Below are 18824 nucleotides of genomic sequence, written 5' to 3' on the forward strand. Positions count from 1 at the left end.
CCGCGAATTTTAGGAACAGTATGAAGTTGGCACATATGGCGCTGTCAGTCGCTCTTTGACGTTTTGACTTGCAAAAATTGCGTGATTTTCAAAGTGAAAATTCTGTGTGAAAAACCAGTGAAAATCACCTAATTTTCTAATGTCCAGGCAGCTAATATAGCAATAATGCGAGTTACGATCAAAAGTAAGTGCCGCCGAGGGTGGAAGTGCCCCGAAAGTTGAGGTGAAATTCACTCACCTTTGTTTTGTTTTGTCTCGCCACCAATTTTGGGCTTTCCGGACTCCCGGACGCTCTCTGGCCAGAGATTTTGAGAGTTTGATACTTTGTAGGCTGGACGGGTGTTGCTACATGGCGATGGATAGCCAATGATGATAACTGTGGCATCTGCCGGATGGCCTTTGAGAATTGCTGCCCAGAGTGTCTGAATCCCGGAGATGACTGTCCACTTGTCTGGGGCGCCTGCTCGCACTGCTTCCACATGCACTGCATCGTCAAGTGGCTAAATTCCCAGCCCATCACTCAGCAGTGTCCCATGTGTCGTCAGAGCTGGAAATTCAATGAGAAGTAGAGAGACATTGTTCCACTGGCCAGCTCCTGCATTTATCTCAATCCCACCCCCAAGTTTTCCCCCCTTTGAGTGTTCAGTGTGAAAAAGACTATTCTGATCAAAGTGTTTTAGTGACAATCTCTGTGTGAAAAGTGACCAGGAATCGGCCTAAGAATCAACAACGAATCAGAAGAAAAGGTGAGTCAATTCCTCTTAAATTTATTTTGAACCATTAATAGGGGAAGCCGGGGTTTAATCAGACAGAAATGTTCATCAGTCTGATTTAAATTAATTTGCTTGTTTATTCTGTCTCGGTTTACTCTTAACTGAAATTACTTCATGAAATCTCCAGTTACAAGGAAACCTTTAAGTTCTTTAGACGGATGATTAGCTTTCAATACTTAAATAGCGTCCAGAACGTTTGGGAGATTTCTAATTAGTCGGGTTTTATTGGGAACTTATCTCTATGCACCTTTGCCAAAGATCAAGTTCCTCAAATTGTCAGCCGAGAGCTCTGGAAAAATTTGATGAGTTTTCCCTTAATTAAATTGTTCCCCGATGATTTCCGGAATTTTTATAAATTAAATATACTTTACCGGTTTATCTTTGCAATAAATAATTTAAATAATAAAATAAATAAACATTAAATATATAATAGATCAGTATATTAAAGAGATGGCAAAGCGTCCCAGCTTTGCGGAAGCTTTTGGTATTACTGATCTACTGGAGATCAAATTGATCCATAAATCACAAAAGCATTTGAAAATCAAAAAATCGGTACTTAACCGGTTCATTACCGATTAGGACCGGTGCAGTCGGGTTCGAAATTGCAATACTTTTCCAAAAAAACCAAATTTAAACAAATCGGTTGAAAAATGGGCCCTCCAAAGTGGTTGACTTTTGACCCTCAATAATTCAAATTGGCGAATTTTCCGGTCATAGGTATGTTTAGGCGAAATGTTCGCCTGGACCAGCTGTAAAACATATCCAAAAATCATTGAAAAAGTTTTGGTTAATTTTGAGAAAAACCGAAAAAACTTTACTTTTAGGGAATATCAATTATTAGGGATATAATATTATTCAAAAATCGGTACTTAACCGGTTCATTACCGATGAAGACCGATGCAGCCGGATTCTAAATTTCAATACCTGTCCAAAAAATCCAAATTTAACCAAATCGGATGTAAAATGGGCCCTCCTAAGTGGTTGACTTTAACCTTCAATAATTCAAAATTGCGATTTCCCGGTCATTGGTTTGTTTGGGCGAAATGTTCAACTGGACTACCTCTAAAGCATATCCGAAAATGATTGAAAGAGCTTGGGTCAATTTTGAGAAAAACCGATAAACATGGTTTTTAGGGGTGGGGATGGGAATTGGAGATATTGTTTTTTTTATTGGGGGTCATCGAAGACCGGAAATCGACATCTCTTACCTTTTGACCTCTAGCTCGAGAACCTCGAGAACAAATTTAAGGTCAAATAAAAAAAAAATTCCGAAAAAAATTATTCAAAATCGGTACTTAACCGGTTCATTACCGATGAAGACCGATACAGACGGCTTCAGAATTTTAATACCTTTCCAAAAAATCCAAATTAAATCAAATAGGTTGAAAAATGGGCCCTCTCCAAAGTGGTTTTCCTTTGACCTTCAATAATTCAAAATGGCGAATTTTCCGGTCATAGTTATGTTTGGGCGAAATATTCGCCTGGACTACATCTAAAACATATCCAAAAATCATTGAAAAAGCTTTGGCCAATTTTGAGAAAAACTAATAAAACGTGGTTTTGGTTTTAGAGGGGATAGAGGGGGGAGGGGAAAAAACGTCGAGAAATTTTGTTTTTTTATTGGGGGTCATCGAAGACTGGAAGTCGATATCTCTTACCGTTTAAGCTCCAGAACTGAAAAGTTGAAAAAAAAGACGATTATATAACTGCTCTCTCTGAGTTTTAGCTGTAAAATTAGGGACTAGTAAAATAATAAAATACATAATTAACTAAATGAACAGTTTACTGATTTATGAGAGACTAAAAAAAATATACGGTTTATTCTTTAGGTTGTTCATTAACGCTAAGACGGCAGTGGTGATTATTATTCAAACATAGAAGTCTTTGAAGTCCCGTATCTGTCAAATATGTCAACTCGGAAAAGACAAGACAGAGAAGACAGGATTTCAATATTTGTATTTTCGATTTTTTAAAAATCTCCAAAAACTTAAATTTTAAAATGACAAATGTTTCTCTCACATTTAATTATCTTGATTATGATCTTCAATGTCGTAAGTTTCTTAGAATTCAAACAAAGAATTTAGAAAATAAAAAATATCGAAATTTTTAGCCCTATTTTTGAAATATTTTCCTTTTGCAGAAGATAACAATTATTACCTACTTATTTTCCAAAATTGATGCACTGGTGAATATCTTCGAAATAATTTGGATTTTTTGAATACGAATCCGCTATCTATTTTAGAATTTCACAAAAGTTCTTTTCTCCAGAAATCCTTTTATTAAAAATGGCCACTTGGGGTAAAAAGTAACAAAAGGTATGGAGCAAAAAGTAACAAAAAGCGAAGCAATTCCTGATGTCTCACGACGAAAAGAAACGTCATTACCATGTCGCGCCGCTTGTTGTTTGCATTGGTCAAACGATTTGCAGTCTTTTGTGTGTTTTTTTTTTCTAAAATAGCTTGAAAAGCGCTTTTCTCGTTTTTTTTTTTCACTTTTCTCGCAGAGAAAACGGTGTTTTACAAAGGTGTAGATGAATAAATTTTCTATGAAAATATGTTTTCTAGGTTTTTTTTTTTCAAATTTACGGAAGCCCGTATTGAAGCGAATCGAAATATGATAATACCCCATGTCTGGTACAATTTGCCCCATTATTTTTGAGAATAGTCACAAAATTACCTTTTGGAAATCGGCTCGATAAACGTATTTCCTTCCAAAATAGAGAAAAATTACTTTCACAAAGTTGTAGAGCGGTAAATTTCCTATAAAACTGCGCTAATTAGAAATTTTTGAACCGCTCGAGTAGCTTGTAAAAAAATAAAATATCCGTTTTGTGAATTTTGCCCCAGTCTCCCCTACTGTTACTAACAACCCGTCAAATCATTGCTCTACCTGCCGATTTTACTCGGAGTTTTTTTTTTTGAATTATAACGGTATATTCTAGTGCATTTAGAGAAATTCTGTAGATTTTCGGCAGAATTTCTGCCAGAAAAGCTGTAGATTTTCGGCAGAAATTCTTCCGAAAATCTGCAGATTCTCGGCAGAATTTCTGCATAAGAAATCTGCATAGTCTCCATTGTCTCAATAAAAATATTGTTGATTTACCAAGAAACTAGAAGTTACAAAGAAAATGGGATGCTCTGCTTAACAAGCATTTCCGATTAAACATTTTAGATGAGTAAAAAGATTCAAGACAAAAATACTAATTTCTTAAATATCGCTCATGAAATGATACAAAAACACGAAATTTAGGTTGACACTCTGTTTAAAGTTTTCACTTCACTATTCTCTACTTAGAACACGGCGAAGCAGAATTCTTCATTTTATAAACACTGTGATATCACTAAGAATCACTCTATTGAATTTTGCAAACTTCAGTGAAAACTTCAGACATAGCTGTCTGGAATGTAGAAAAATCTACAGAAAATCGGCAAAATATCTACAGAAATTCGTCAGAGTGATCGTCTAGTGATCATGTTACGAACAATGTTTGTGAAAAAAGTACAAACTTTTACGAACTTGTTTGTGGGTTATACGATTTACGAGCATTTCGTAAGTCCCCCCCCCCCCCATAGGAATTCACAAACATTTACAAACAATTTTACGAAATATTTTTTTCTGTGCAGAGAAATTTGTAAGTAAAATATCGCTTTACTATCGGTTAGACTCCGTGTTCCCGGTGTAGTCTTTTTTTGTGTAAGAAAAACCGTCGTTGAGGACTAATGGTGCTATTTCAAAGAAAAATCAAAAGAAGAAATTTGTCTCTGCACTGAGAAAAAAACCGGGGTGCGATTAACTTTTTTTCCTCATAAATTTAACACTTTTTAGGTGTAAAAATATATCAACATTTTTTAATGTTAATTTTACACCTTTTTAAGGGTAAAATTACGATGAAAAAGGGTAACTTTAACCCCTAATACACCTAAAAAGCAAACTATTTACACCGATTTTGGATCAATACTGCAGGGTAAAATAAACATTTCCGGAATGTTATTTTAACTTTTTCGGATTTCTCTCAGTGTGGGATATTTTTTTAGTACATGACTGTTCCCAAGTGCTTCTGCATTACCGACGTTTGTTTGCATTGGTCCTAATTACGATTATTTTCCCTAGTCTTTGTCGTGTTCCAAAACCACCAAATAGTCGTGACAAGAACCAACGTAAAAGAAAATTCTATTAAGTAGAAGCACTTGAGAACAGTCAAGTGCTAAAAAAATGCTTAGGAAGTACAGTGAAAATGCTTTCAAAGTACAGTCTCGTTTTTATGAGATGCTGTGTAGTTTTCAGCATCCACCGCCGTCTTAGCGTTGGTGCCAAACGTGTCAAAACTCCAGAGCAAAACGGTGGAAAAGTTCTTTTGATGGAAGAGTAAAAGCATGTTCGATTTTTTTCATTTTTTGGAAATGCACCAGAATTCTAATATTGTTATTTAATTATTATTTTATTTGGGAAATTAAAAAAAAAAAACATTGATTCTAGCTGGTTTATAGAATTAGAATATGTTTATCAAATGAATCATAGAAGCAGAAGCAGCACTTCAAGTATCTGAAACCTGGCCCATTCTCCCTTACTTGAAATTATTAAGAATCTCACCTAATATTTGCAAGAGACACAAATTTACAATGCTTTCATTAACTCTAGAGATTTAATTATCTAATTGTTGCTCTACCGGAAGGTGCTCTTTTTTCACGGCAATTGAAGTCAGCATACCTGATTGAAAGTGGGAAAACCAATTATGTTTGGTTAATAATGAAGAAATGTACAGTTTCTGGGGGGCTTCTCAAATGCTATTTCTTCTATACCTTGCGAAATTTTTCCATAGGCTTTTCGTATCGATGAAAATTTCATGTAAAAATCTTTTAGCTTCAGTTATAAACTTGAGGCAAATTGAGAAAAGCATAATTGATTGGGTATACTTTATTTTAGTAGCACAATAATATGCTGCAATCCAAAAATCTGAAATGTTTAATCAATTATGTCAAAAATGAATGAGAGTATTACATGAAAAATGTGCAAGTTGGTCAAGAAGAAGACTCGAGAGAGAGAGAGAGATGTCTTTCACATAATCCAAGCTAATAAAAATTGTGACTAAAAGCACGAAAGAAAGCGTGAGCAAATTTTTGGGGGAAAAGAAGAAAAAAACGAAAGTCAATACAAGATATAAATCGAAATTGAGGTCTCAGGGAAAGATGATCACTGCAAATTTGATTTATTGACGTCTCAGTTGATTGAGTAACATTTGTATGTCTCCAGAGGAGACACTAAAGACATCTCTTACTTCATCAAGAGACACTGGGCAGGAGATTATCATTCGTCAAGCAGCCCACTTGTGTCTTGGTGAATTATGGAAAAAATTGTGGGTGGTGGACAGATTTATATGAAAATTATTATTTGCAAAGATTTTCTGCTAATTTGCATTTAGTTTGATTGATGACCAACTTCAGAATTGATAGTACTTGAAGATAAACTATTGTACTTTATTTGGCGGGAAAAAACTTCTTCAGAGGCGTCTCATCAAAAGATGCCGTGTCCTTTAATAAGTCAATCTATCTTGAGACTGTTTTTTTTTCTTGACGAATTTCGTCAAATATTTCAAATGAAATTTATTTTGATCAGATTTTCTGTGGAAAAGGTGACAAAAGGTGTCCCCTTTTTTGCTCCAAACACCGTCCCAAAAGGCTATTCTATATGAGAAAAGGTAACAATGAATATAAATCAATTTTAGAAATATTTCATAAAAATTGACTTTTGCAATAGCACAACATTTAATAACAATTGACGGAGGAAGGTGAGGGAAAAAATCGTGACTAAAATTTGCCTGAACTTGGATTGTTTCTCGCCACGCGACCCACCTTTCTGAAAATGATACATATAACATATTCAAGCTCTGATGTCAAAGACGTAAATGAAGTAAATGTCACCCCTATTTGCTTAGAAAAAGGGAATGTGTCTCGGATTAAGAATAAATGGAGTGTTGTATAAGATAATTTGGTTGTGCTCTTGGCTAAATTTCTGCTAGTTCAGTGAATAATGGTGCTTTTCTAATAAAAAATGATCATTTTTTAGTACATGACTGTTCTCAAGTACATCTGCATTATCGACTTTTCTCTGTGTTGGCCCTCATATAGGGGAGACCGGGGAGGTTTGGGACACTTTTTCATGTTTTGACTTTGAGACACTATTCCAAAAAAACACGTTAGTGTATTACAATTTTATGCGGTCTATAAGATACTTATGGGTATTGACTTTATAAAAAGTACTTGATAGAACTTGGAAAACAACTGAGTTTTCTTGGAGAAGATAAAACATTTTACTTGACGCTTTGTCCCAAAGCTCCCCGGTGTGGGGCAGTATGGGACGCAAAAGAGGATGTTTGGGACGTGTTTTTTCTCGCATAATTTGTATTACTGGAACACGTTAATTAATTTTAAATACCAGATTAAAAATATTTCTGATAGAAATAAAAATGTTTCATCTTTTATTTACACTTAGAAATTAATATCAATTTTATTTGTACAGTAGAGTGATTTATTGTCAATCAATTATTTAAAGTATTTTCTTCTTATTTTCCATCTACCTTTCTTTTCTTTTTTTTAATTCTAAATATTGCAATCATGATTATCAAATTCCTCAGGCGAGTAGATTTTCTTGCAACTCTCAGTTTTGAACTCATTGATGGATTCCTGTTTGATTTTACGACAATTGCATTGTACCTGTTTTCTCATTATTTCTCCGAATTAGCTCTTGGCTTGCCTTTTCTGGAGAACTTGTTCGAGAAATTTTCGAAAAAAATAGTTTTGACCTAGATTGGGCAAAGATCGAATATCCTCTGAGAAGGAATTATTGATTCCCAAGACATTGATGGTTTAATTGTCCCTGTAGTTAGAGAAATCTGCTCCACTGGTAAACTTTGCACAAGAGGAGGGAGATTTCCAGTAGAAACTGGGCATTACTCTTCATTTTGACAATAAACAATTGCATACCACCTACAATCTTGTCGAAAATCAACGTCCCATTCATCCCCTTTCAGGTGTCCCAAACATCCACGCGGGTAGTTTTGGTATTTAAAACCTTTATGTAAAAACAAGAGCGTATAATCTCAGAAACTTTTATAAAAATATGTTCCCAGATTACACTGCTACCTAATAAGATAAAAAAGGTTTGATTATATATCCCTGATTAAAAATACAAAGAGGAAAACTGAGACGTCAAAATATACGATTTTTATCAATTTTTAAAAAAATGTTCATAGAATTAAAACAATAAAACTGAGGATATTCATTCTTTTAGTCAAGTTACATCTTAATATTGCCTACGATTGAGTAGTGGTTAAATCCCATTTATTTCAAAAATTAATGAAATAATCGCTTTGTCCCACACTACCCCTGTCCCAAACCTCCCCGGTCTCCCCTACCTACTGTTTTCCTTAGTCCGTACCGTGTTATAAAACCACCAAACAGTCATGACAGAAACTAACACAAAAAAGTTAATAATGCACAAGTACATGAGTATGTAGAGTAAAGTACTAAAAAAATTCATTGGAATATCACCGTAATTAAGACCGATTGAGTGAAAAAGGTCCAATTTCCTGATACTAATTCAATTTAATTCCTTCCTTATACACAAATAGCTTAAAATATTAATAAACTTAAAGACTGATAGTTCTACTGACTGTACTAAAATTTAGTACAACTAAAGTTCACAAAACCAGTAAAAAAAAACAAACTTTACAGTGGAACTTAGAGCAAAAATGACACATATCCTATTGCTTTAGCCATACATTTCCTTATACACAAATAGTTTAAAATATTAATAAACTTAAAGATAGACTGACAGTTCCACTGACTGTACTAAAAATTAGTACAACTAAAATCCACCAAATCCGTACAAAAAGAACAAACTTAACAGTGGAACTCAAAACGCAAAAATGACACATATCCTATATGGTTAAAGCCATAGGACATGTGTCATTTTTGCTCTGAGTTCCACATATGTTCTAAAAATTTCTATATCAGATTTCTTTGCTATTTTGTCAAATTTGAACAATACTGGTTGACAAAGTCTTGGGAGTCTAGAAATAGTCCTACATCCTAGATTTTTCTTCAGTCAATCGACTTACCAGCATTGTACTAAAACGAAAACTTTAATTTTTTTTTGAAAATTACTAATATTAATACAAATCTTTAGCTAGTTTTTTTTTTTAAATAGAATTATGCCCAATGCACAATAACTTTTGTTCTGTAAACATGTTTTCGAAACAGCCTATGAGAGTGAGCCAGATGACTAGATCTAGATTTCACTCCCTCTCACAGGAAGCCTCGAAAACATGTTTACAAATAAAAGTCATAATGTTGGGCATTATGGTGCTATTTCAATGAAAAATGAACAGGGGGATCTTTTACCCGAACATTTTTTTAGCACATCACTATTCCCAAAAAATTCTACATAATCGGCTTTTCCCAGAACACGGTGAAAACAGGAGAAAATAGTCTAGACAGGAATCAATACAAAAGAATATTTAATAATCCGGAAACATTTGAGAACAGTCATGTGCTAAAAAATGTTCAAGAGAAATATTTCCCCTTTTCATTTTTTAATAGAAGAGCACCATTAACTCTTACGGTCTCTAATTATCCTGAATAAAACCTTCAGTAACGGCTCTTCGTAAAACTTTGTTCTGAATATTTTTAGAACAGAATAGTGCTATTCTACCCTAGAGATTTTTCTCAAGTGAATCGATTTACTTGCATTGTACTAAAACAAAACTTTCAATTTTTCTTGAACATGACTAATATTAGTACAAATACATAATTTATGTTCTTAATATAATTACTTATTTAATTAGATCATGCATAGAAATTTGAGAAAAAAAACTTTGTTAGTAGACTTTTAGCAAAGACCTGTGTACTAAACATTTATCAAAAAGCATTAAAAAGAAAACGATTATTGATTATAGAAAAATTTCACAGTGATTATGTTAGGCTGCACAAACGACTAATGAATGTTTTGAATTAATGACATGATGAGCATAATTCGATCGCTCAGAATAAGAAACGAATAACTCGCAGTAGGCAACTTTTACAGGAGAGCGATAAGCTGAGATTTTAGATGTAGAGTATAGGATTTTTAAGATTTAAAATCTAACTTTGAAAATAATAATAACTTTGAAAATAATTATCTTTCAAGTATAATACTCACAGGGAAGGTAAAGGGTATATAAAGTAATCCAAAAAGTGAATAAAACGAATTTTCTAAAAAACAGAGTTGCTCGACTTTATATTCAGTTTGTGGTTCCTTTCGAACTTTATTGTTACGGACCGCTTAGAGAACAAGGGATGGACGTGTGGCTAACTCTTTATTTTTATTAATTACATTAAGCCATCTTTCGGCTAATCCTAAAGTCTGAGCAGGTTCTAACTCAGGGGCCTCAGTGGATCAGTGGATAGAGCAGTGGCTCTATGACTGTGAGGTCTAGGGTTCGAGACTAGGCAGCTGCAGATTTTTCAGCTGCTGTAATAGTCTCGAATTCGTCCAGTGAATGAATGGAAACATAATGCCAATGCATTGACGATGAACCGCCTAAAAAGAGAGGTTGGTATAGGAAATAAGTTTCGACATGCAGAGTTCAGTCGAATACAAATACTCATTCACTGCCCAGATCCACAAACCAAGGTTGGTTTACCGTGATATAAAGCGGTACTGTGTGTATCAAAACGCACACAGAGCACTGTGATATGGAGCAGGTTTACTCGCCTTGAGGGTTAAGATAGAACAGGAGAATGGGGAGTGCATAATGGGCCCAAATAAGTGGCCTGGGTGCAGCGGTTCCGCAAGGAATATAACCGACCCATAGACAAATCTTAATCTTAATCTTAGGTTCTAACTCAATTTTAAAAATATCCTTGTCCAAACCAAGCTAATTAATATTAAATGTTTTACCCTCTTTGCAAAACTGCAAAAGAAGTTAGTTTAGTGCATGCATGTACTAAAAATTGCGTAACATATTTTCAGTGTAATAGATGCCAGAAATTTTGCTGTAATTTCATGTGAAATTCTCTATCTGAAACGACAATGTTTTGAAAGGTTTTTCCATATCAGTAACTTAAAAGTCTAGCTCTGTTCCTAAATTGTGAGTTAAGTATTGCTTAAATATTTCAATTATATTTTTAAAAGTTTAAAAAATTCCTTGATGTTAGATAATTTTATGGTGCTATTACAATGGAACATGAAAAAGAGAAATCTTTCTCCTGAATAATATTTTTAGTACATGACTTTTCATGTTCTTCAGTATTATCGATCTTTTCTTTGATTTGATTCTTGTCACGATTCTTTTGGTGGTTTTGCAACACGACGAGGACGGAAAAATAGCCGTGACAAGAACCAACAAAAAGAAAACTCAATAATACAGAAGCATTTGAGAACAGTCATGTACTAAAAAAAAATATTCAGGAAAAAGATCTCCCCTTTTCATTTTTCAATGGAATAGCACCATTAAACAGTTTTAAATCTCAACTTGATCTTCGTCTTGGTCTTTTCCGATCGTATTTGCCGTATTCGTCCATCGCCATCTTAGCGTTGTTTCTAACCTCCTTGGCTAGACTATGCTAATGGCTCCTCAGTTGATTGAATGATTTGATTAAAGCAATGCAAATCAAAGGCCAAATTATGCGTCACATTAAAACCTGACGCACCAAACCTTGAATGTATCGTGCATAAATCGCATGCCAAAGAGAAGAGAAAAACCCAAGATTTTTTATGTTGGGCGCCATGGTAAAAAGTCTATGATGGTGTGTCTCAGTGATTGAATAATTGCCCTTTTCATTGGATTAAATTATAGAAATGCGCGCTACCTCGCGAAGGGCTCCAACAAGAAAGTCCATCTGCGATAGAGAGTGAAAATGATATTTTTCACTGCGTGATACTATTATTTTGTGCGTGTGTCTCCATTGATTATTATTATTTTTTTGTCCATCGCCGGATATTTGAATATTTTCACTCTCTAAAAAATATATATAAATTTATTTTTTTGAACCATCATTATGGTTGGACTGAAATGCATTTTTCTGTGCGAGGAATCAATTTAGTGGGAGGAGAAAGGTTAAATCATGTGGACAAGCATAACTGAGAATAATTTGATGGATAGTATTGATTGAATTTCCCAAGGCGTTGGAGAGTCTCTTTTGGGTTTTTTGCCCTACTCATTTGTCCAATTAATGGAATTCAATATGATACCTTAGAGGCATTTTATGGATATCGAAAATAGTTCGTCTATTTTTTCACAAATAGATCACTTTTCTATTTGGAATTTGTTGTACACTAAAAAGAAAAATGTGCAATGGAAAATATACCTTCTCTTGGCAAAAGACACGCTGTTGTCTTGTAATGATAATGTCAGGAGAACTTTTTTTCTCGTCTTCAGTGTTCAATACGAAATATCTTTGTTCACTTTAGGTTGAAAATGGCGAGAAAGGTGAAATATTTAATGTCATGGTAAATGTGCATTGCTGCGGTGTGTCTTTTCTTTTGCAAAGATTCGTACCTGTGATCATGTACATAATAATACTTTCCTGTGGCGGTTGTTTAATGTAAAAATCTGGGAGTGATTGTATTTGGAATTTTATTGCTATATGTCTGTTTTTGTTTTGTAACGAATTTGGCATCTGTCACTCTGACAGATGTCAAAGTGCCACATTGACGTTGTCATTATGAGATTTATTTGAATATTTATTTATGAACTTGAGTGAACTTCAAATATTATTGACATTTTGACAAATAACTCGACAAAGAGTTTAATTTTATAATATTTATTATAATTTAAATGTTACTTTTAAAGAAAGAAAAGAGAGTATGGGACAGTTTGAAGTTTTAATTACAATTCTGAATCATATTTTTAGAACAAACAGCAATAATTAAGAATTAAGAGAAACCGAATGTCAAACAAACCGAATCAATTACATCACACTGTCAAAAAATCCCTTACTTATTTGGTTCGTAATCCTACCTCACACAATTCCTAGAAATCTTTGGATTTTCCTCTATATTAAAATTTAAATTTAGTGGAAATTTTGACAAAGCTGCCCCGGTATGCTCAGCTACGTATAAAATCTGTCCACTTATGTACGCCTTAATTTAACCGTAAACACGGCACCAGGATATAAAAATTTTAATATTAGTATTTAGATGGAACATTCATCTACTTGTTTTAATTGTTTGTAGGACGTATGAGGCATTTTAAAATCATTTAGGGGAAACTGGGGCACCACCAAACATATGGGGTACCACCAAACAATGCGATTTTTCATCGGATATTCGACTTCAGAGGATAAGATCTATCAAAATTTATAGGCACTATAGGGATGCTTGTCCACTGAAAGAATGGTCGAGATAGTCTAGGTAGTTTAGAAATAAAAATTAGTGTTTGGTGGTACCCCGTGTTTAGTGGTGCCCCAGTTTTCCCTATGCAATTTTTCAAAAATAAGTTTTTTTTACACTTGAAAAATCATTTTTCACTGCATTTTGACAGTAATTTTTTAAAATTTTTTTTTTTATTACATTCGACTTTTGAGAATTTGACAATAATATTTTTACACTAAAACGACAAAATCGGACAGATAGCATAATCTGAACAAAAAATTATGTTTGGACAAAATGTAGATACAAATGTCCTCTACAATTATGTCGAAATAATCATCAAAATCGGTTGAGCAAGAGTCGAAAAATTGAAAATTGTTTTTTTTTACTGTGGCGCCCCTATCGGTCCTACAAAGTTCAAATATTCTAGATAGTTGTAGCGTCTTGCGAGACCTTTAATTTACACCTTTATTTATCAAAATCGGTCAAATAGAACCGGGGATATGGCGTTTTAAATTTCGCGGACCTTTACCCCTCATACCTCCGGTTCTATTCTAACCATAGGGAACCTACGCCACTTTTTGGAAACTTCATCATCTAGACTACAACACTAGGTTAAAAATTTAGGTCAAAATGTTAGTCTGCTGAACCGAAGATAGTGGCCGGTCATTCGAATTTTGAACCCTTTATAGCTCGGTTCAGGGATTATCGATCGACTTGAGTATTTTTTTGTTTTATTCTTATACAAATTCATGTATAAGACCATAAGTATCCAACGGAAGTTTGCAGGTAAAATGATGCACAATATCATTAGGATACTCACTGAGAAATATCCGAAAAAGTTAAAATAACATTCACATTTAAAATAACATCGATCCCAAATCGATGTAAATATTACCCTTTTTAGGTGTATCAGGGGTTAAAGTGTAAAAAAGGGGTTAAAAATGTGTAAAATTAAGATTAAAAAATGTTGATATATTTTTACACCTAAAAAGTGTTAAAGTTGTGAGGAAAAAAGTTAATCGCACCCTCTTTTTTTCTCAGTATACAATCACAAGCGATAAATGGATTGTAGAAAATATTCACCTAAAATTCTCACTGATTACACAAGAAAAATTTGGAATATTAAGTATAAAGTCGCCTTAAGATAATGGGACTTGAAAAACGCGACATCCTTTCACATGTACTTCTTCAGTAAGACTGAAGCACGGTGGCTGCTTGAAACTCGAAAAAGCTTCAACACATAAGTAAAAACCACTCTTTACTATATTGAAAGAGTTGTCAGAACTTTATGAAAATAAAGGCCCATTTACTTGCATTAGTTGTGAGAACTAAATGGAATTAGTGACCAATATTAGTAGGATTATCGATTTCGAATATTTCCTTATGTTCTCACAACCAATAAAATTATTATGAGAAAAATGTTATGAGATTATAAGAACCCTTTTTAATAGATTTGATAGTAATCGCCCGATCAACTAATTTTCATTAATAATGATATCTAAACTTTTCAAAGAGTGTGCATTTGGGATTTATTTAGTAACTGATCACTGCAATAATGATTAGATACCTGTCTATTAGATCACAGTGGGGGCGGTTCCTCGCGGAACCGCTGCACCCAGGCCTCCTTTTGGGTCCATTATGTATCCCCGGTTAAATTTATCCCTGTTAAGGGCAAGATGGTTCAAGCCAGCCCGTTTATCGGATAAACTCCATTAAACATACCTGTCTATTAACTTACGTAAACTTCAAATACCTGTCATTATCATAAATGTCATTTTGACAACTGTTTTCCTGTCATCCTGACAGTTATACAACCATCAAAAATTTAAAATAACGCCTCGGAAACTTAAACTTTTGATACACTCTGTAATTATATATTCTCTCTCGATGTAAGAGAATGAGAGAATTCAACACATACCTTGGAGTCATATGAGCTCACATACTGTAGTATGGTGGCCTCGAGAGTCATCAAACAACTCACAATACTTTAGTTTTCGCTGAGCCTCCATTCGGGCATGTTGTGCTGGTGAAGTCGGAAGGCAGCCCATCCAGAGAGAGTCATCATAAATATAGAAAAGTTTTGTCTGGATTAAAAACACCCATATCAAGCGGGGAGAATTCCTCAAATTTTCACAGTGAAAATCCCAGAGGAGAAAGTGTTGAGAGCTTAAAATCAAATAAAAACGTGAGAATATTGTTTTCACGGAAGATACTGGAAATATCTGAAAGATATTTTCTCTTATCTTGAAAATTGTGGTATTTGAAACAATACAAATTACTGTGTGTTCTGTGAAATTTATCACAAGGTGACAAAGTGATTGAAGTGCTTGGTGTTGGAGAAGAAAAAAAAAATAAAATAAAATATAGTCAGGTGTATGACGTGTTCTTAGGGATAATGGTGCACAAACGTCGCAATATTCAAATGAAGTGATTCATTTCGAGGGAATTTTATGCAAATGCCGTGTTGTGAGTTCTGTTAAGAAGAAGGTGAGAGATTCTTTTCTTGTGTTGAAGAAGTGAGAAGACGTAGAAAAGACCAAGAAATGATATCGCGAAAACCAGGACCACCAGTACCACCAAGGCCAAGTGCTGCGGTTGTTGCACATGCCAGACTCTCAAAGTCACAATCTGGGGTGATTGTGACGGGTTCTGCTGGTCCAGTCGGACGAACTCTCGTCTACAAATCACCATCCAGTGGTTCTGTGGTCGATAAGAGGCCATTGACTGGTGAGAATGGGGACAATTATCCCACCAGTGATTCCAGTAAAATTGTCATAGTGAATGGGAAGAAGGAATTGGCCAGGGAGTCAACTAAAGAAAATCTCAAACCAATACAACTGGAGATGTACACAAAATCTCCATCGGTTGTCCGTTCTAAGCGGATTTCCAGTGAAGTTGGACAAAAAGGTGTCCAAGAAGACAAGGCCACAAATGGTGACCACGAGAATCATCCGGAGAAGAAGATGACTAATGGTGAAGATGAAGAGATTGTGGTGGTAAATGGGCCAATAATGATGCTCCGTGAGGAGAACCGTAATCGTATTGAGATAAAGTCGGAGCAACAGCCAGTGGCGACGGAAAAGACGGAGATCATCATAAATGACGAAGTGAGGTGCATTGAGGTGCGAACAGGTAATTCAAATGGTTCTGAAGAACCGGAGGAAGATGAAGTTCCAAATGGCACAGAACAGCAGACGGAACATGACCCAATTCCCGTTGGGAAAAAGGTTGCCTTCCATGAAATGTTGATTGCTGAACTGACAGCCATGCGAAAGGAAAAGATCCCTCCTATGGCGCCAAGGAAGAAGCGTCAATCAATTGATAGATCAACAGATTCATCACCAAATGGCACTCAAAGATCAAGAATCAGAACATCAGATTGGGTAGAAGTTGGGGACAATGGAAAGGCTGTTGTACTAACCAGTTGTCACATTAGTCTCGAAGATTCCGGTATGGAAGATGAGGAACGTCCGGATGATACGTCTTCAGGTGTGGGAGATTCCTGGGATAGTACCAGAGACAATGAAGAACGGTAATTAATTCTTGCAGCATTAGAAAAATTATAAATAATTTCCAGATGCAGTTTTTCTTTATATAATTCACCGAAGAGTTGATAGAAGAGATGGGTTCAATCTCTACAACTTTTGTGTCATCTAAGAAGTGTTGACGTGTTGTTTTTGGGGAAAGAATGGAAAAGTTTTTGAAGTGAAAGCTTGTACGCAGAAAAGTTGATAAGGATATTGATTTGAAACACAAAATGTGTGAGTTAGAAGAATAGAACGTTGTTTGATTATCTTTTATGATAAAATTAATTGAGATTGCAATTCACATCAAGGAAAGTGTTACGAAATTCACTTTGCACAATAAGAGATCTTCCAAATAATCTAGTGAATTCAGAAAATCCTAGTGGTTCGTTTCTGAGATAAATTATCCCTACCGTTATAATCTCCTCAAATGTGTCTCGGCTAAATTAGAAAATCTGCAAAGTCTATTCAAATTGGACCTATTTCGAAGTGTTCGAAGTTCAATTACAGGGCGTTTTACCAAAAAAAAAACATGGAATTTTGAAAAGATTCCAGAGGATATTATATTCCTTAATCGCACAAAAAACATTTACACCCCGTCATTTAACTTTTTTAAGAACTAATCGATTTTCTGTCTATTGTATATATGCATTTTCCTATTGAAATAGCCGGTTTTTCCTCTGAGCGTATCAACTGAAAGATTAACAATTTTAAATAAACAACAACAAAATCAGCTGTATAGAAGCTTGATTGTTCGAAATATTCTTAAATAGCTACAAATAATTTTCAAAGAGGGGCATTTCACGCGCCGAAAGATAGGCAAAATAAAACGTGGCTGATCCAATGGGCAACTTGAATTTCGAAATTATGTTTTCAAATCAAAATGCTACCATTTAAACGAATCTTAAGAAGAAATGCAAATTGAACCCTTTATTAACCTGTTTTGTTAATTTGAAATTGAATTGTTTTATAGTAAATCTAAAGCGTCAGTAGTATTGTATTTTTTTTGTATTGTATTTATTCTTCATCTTGATTGTGACATTTCCAACCTTCCCTGCGGCCATCGTCGTCTTAGCGTTGGTGGCCAACCTCAAGAGCCAAAACGATGGAAAAGCTCTATCACGGGTTCTATAAGCCAAAGTAACATTATTTGTTTACAGATCTTTCATTAAATAAGAACCATTGAATAAGAATGTCAGGAAACGTCCACTTAATCAAGAGACAAAGCCAGGCTGTGGCAGCAGTTTGGCATGGAGGGTAAAAAATAATTATAATAAAAATATTAATAATGATAATAAATTATAGTAGAACGAACCACGAAGGGGAAAAAAACTCCATCTAATTACAATTTTACACGTCTAAAAGTTTTTAGCTAAATTTTTACTCGTGTTTCAAAACATTACTGTACACATAAATTTTCGAAACACAAAATTTAATCCAGAAAATAGGAACGAGTTACGGCATGATAGTGGTATTTCATTCGATACAAATATTCACTGTCACTGATCTAAACACACATCGAGATGGACTGCTGTACTGGCACTATGTATGAGACAGTCACACAAAGATCCGTGATCTGGAGCGGCTACCCGTATCGGGGAATAAGATAGAATAGGAGTGAAGAAGCATAAAAAGCCCAATTGTGGCCTAGATGAATTGGTAATCCCTCGAAAAATCTTTTATAGTACGAAGCATTGTACTAAGTACACACAGTTCTCCGCTATTCGGATGACAGCTGTCAAATACTTTGACAGCTTCTTCCTTTTTACATTTTGACTATCGGACTCATTCAGGTCCATATAGCCATTTCGATCACTTTTTGTTGCATCTTTATTTTTTTCTGCTTTTTCCCCACCCGGCCGGAACAAATGTTATACAATATTAGATAAATATTATATACGAATAGGGAGAGTAGGCCTACTATAGTAGGGATAGTAGGGCGATTGTAGGCCTACCCTCCATATAAAACACTGTGTCGTTTTACTAGTGGAAGAGACTTTTTGGTAGCATTAGTATTGGTGTGACTGCCGTGTACGTGTGAATCACAAATATTAATTTTTTCACCTGATGAGGCAATTTTCTTACAGGAAACGTAATTCTTAAGCTTCTTTGGCTACTTTTATGCCTCTTTTCTTATAAATCTATGCAAAATAGTAAAAAAATTGCACATTTATTT

At 34.7% G+C, this 18824-nt stretch overlaps 2 protein-coding genes across 2 annotated transcripts in view; both read left to right on the forward strand.

The window, feature by feature from the left end:
• Positions 1-38: 38 nt before the first annotated feature.
• On the forward strand, positions 39-1397 carry LOC129806837 (anaphase-promoting complex subunit 11). The gene is made up of 2 exons (XM_055855625.1): positions 39-184; positions 331-1397. Exons 1-2 carry the CDS (start codon positions 166-168, stop codon positions 567-569), a joined length of 258 nt encoding a protein of 85 aa, XP_055711600.1. The 5' UTR covers positions 39-165; the 3' UTR covers positions 570-1397.
• A 13710-nt stretch (positions 1398-15107) lies between these two features.
• LOC129806836 (uncharacterized) overlaps positions 15108-18824 on the forward strand; it is a 64039-nt gene continuing 60322 nt past the window's right edge. The window contains exon 1 of the mRNA XM_055855624.1: positions 15108-16656. Coding sequence (XP_055711599.1) covers positions 15668-16656 — 989 coding nt within the window. The 5' untranslated portion in view covers positions 15108-15667. The remainder of the gene's footprint in view (positions 16657-18824) is intronic.

This window comes from Phlebotomus papatasi, chromosome 3, assembly GCF_024763615.1.
Source record: "Phlebotomus papatasi isolate M1 chromosome 3, Ppap_2.1, whole genome shotgun sequence".
Classification (NCBI taxonomy): Eukaryota; Metazoa; Arthropoda; class Insecta; order Diptera; family Psychodidae; genus Phlebotomus; species Phlebotomus papatasi.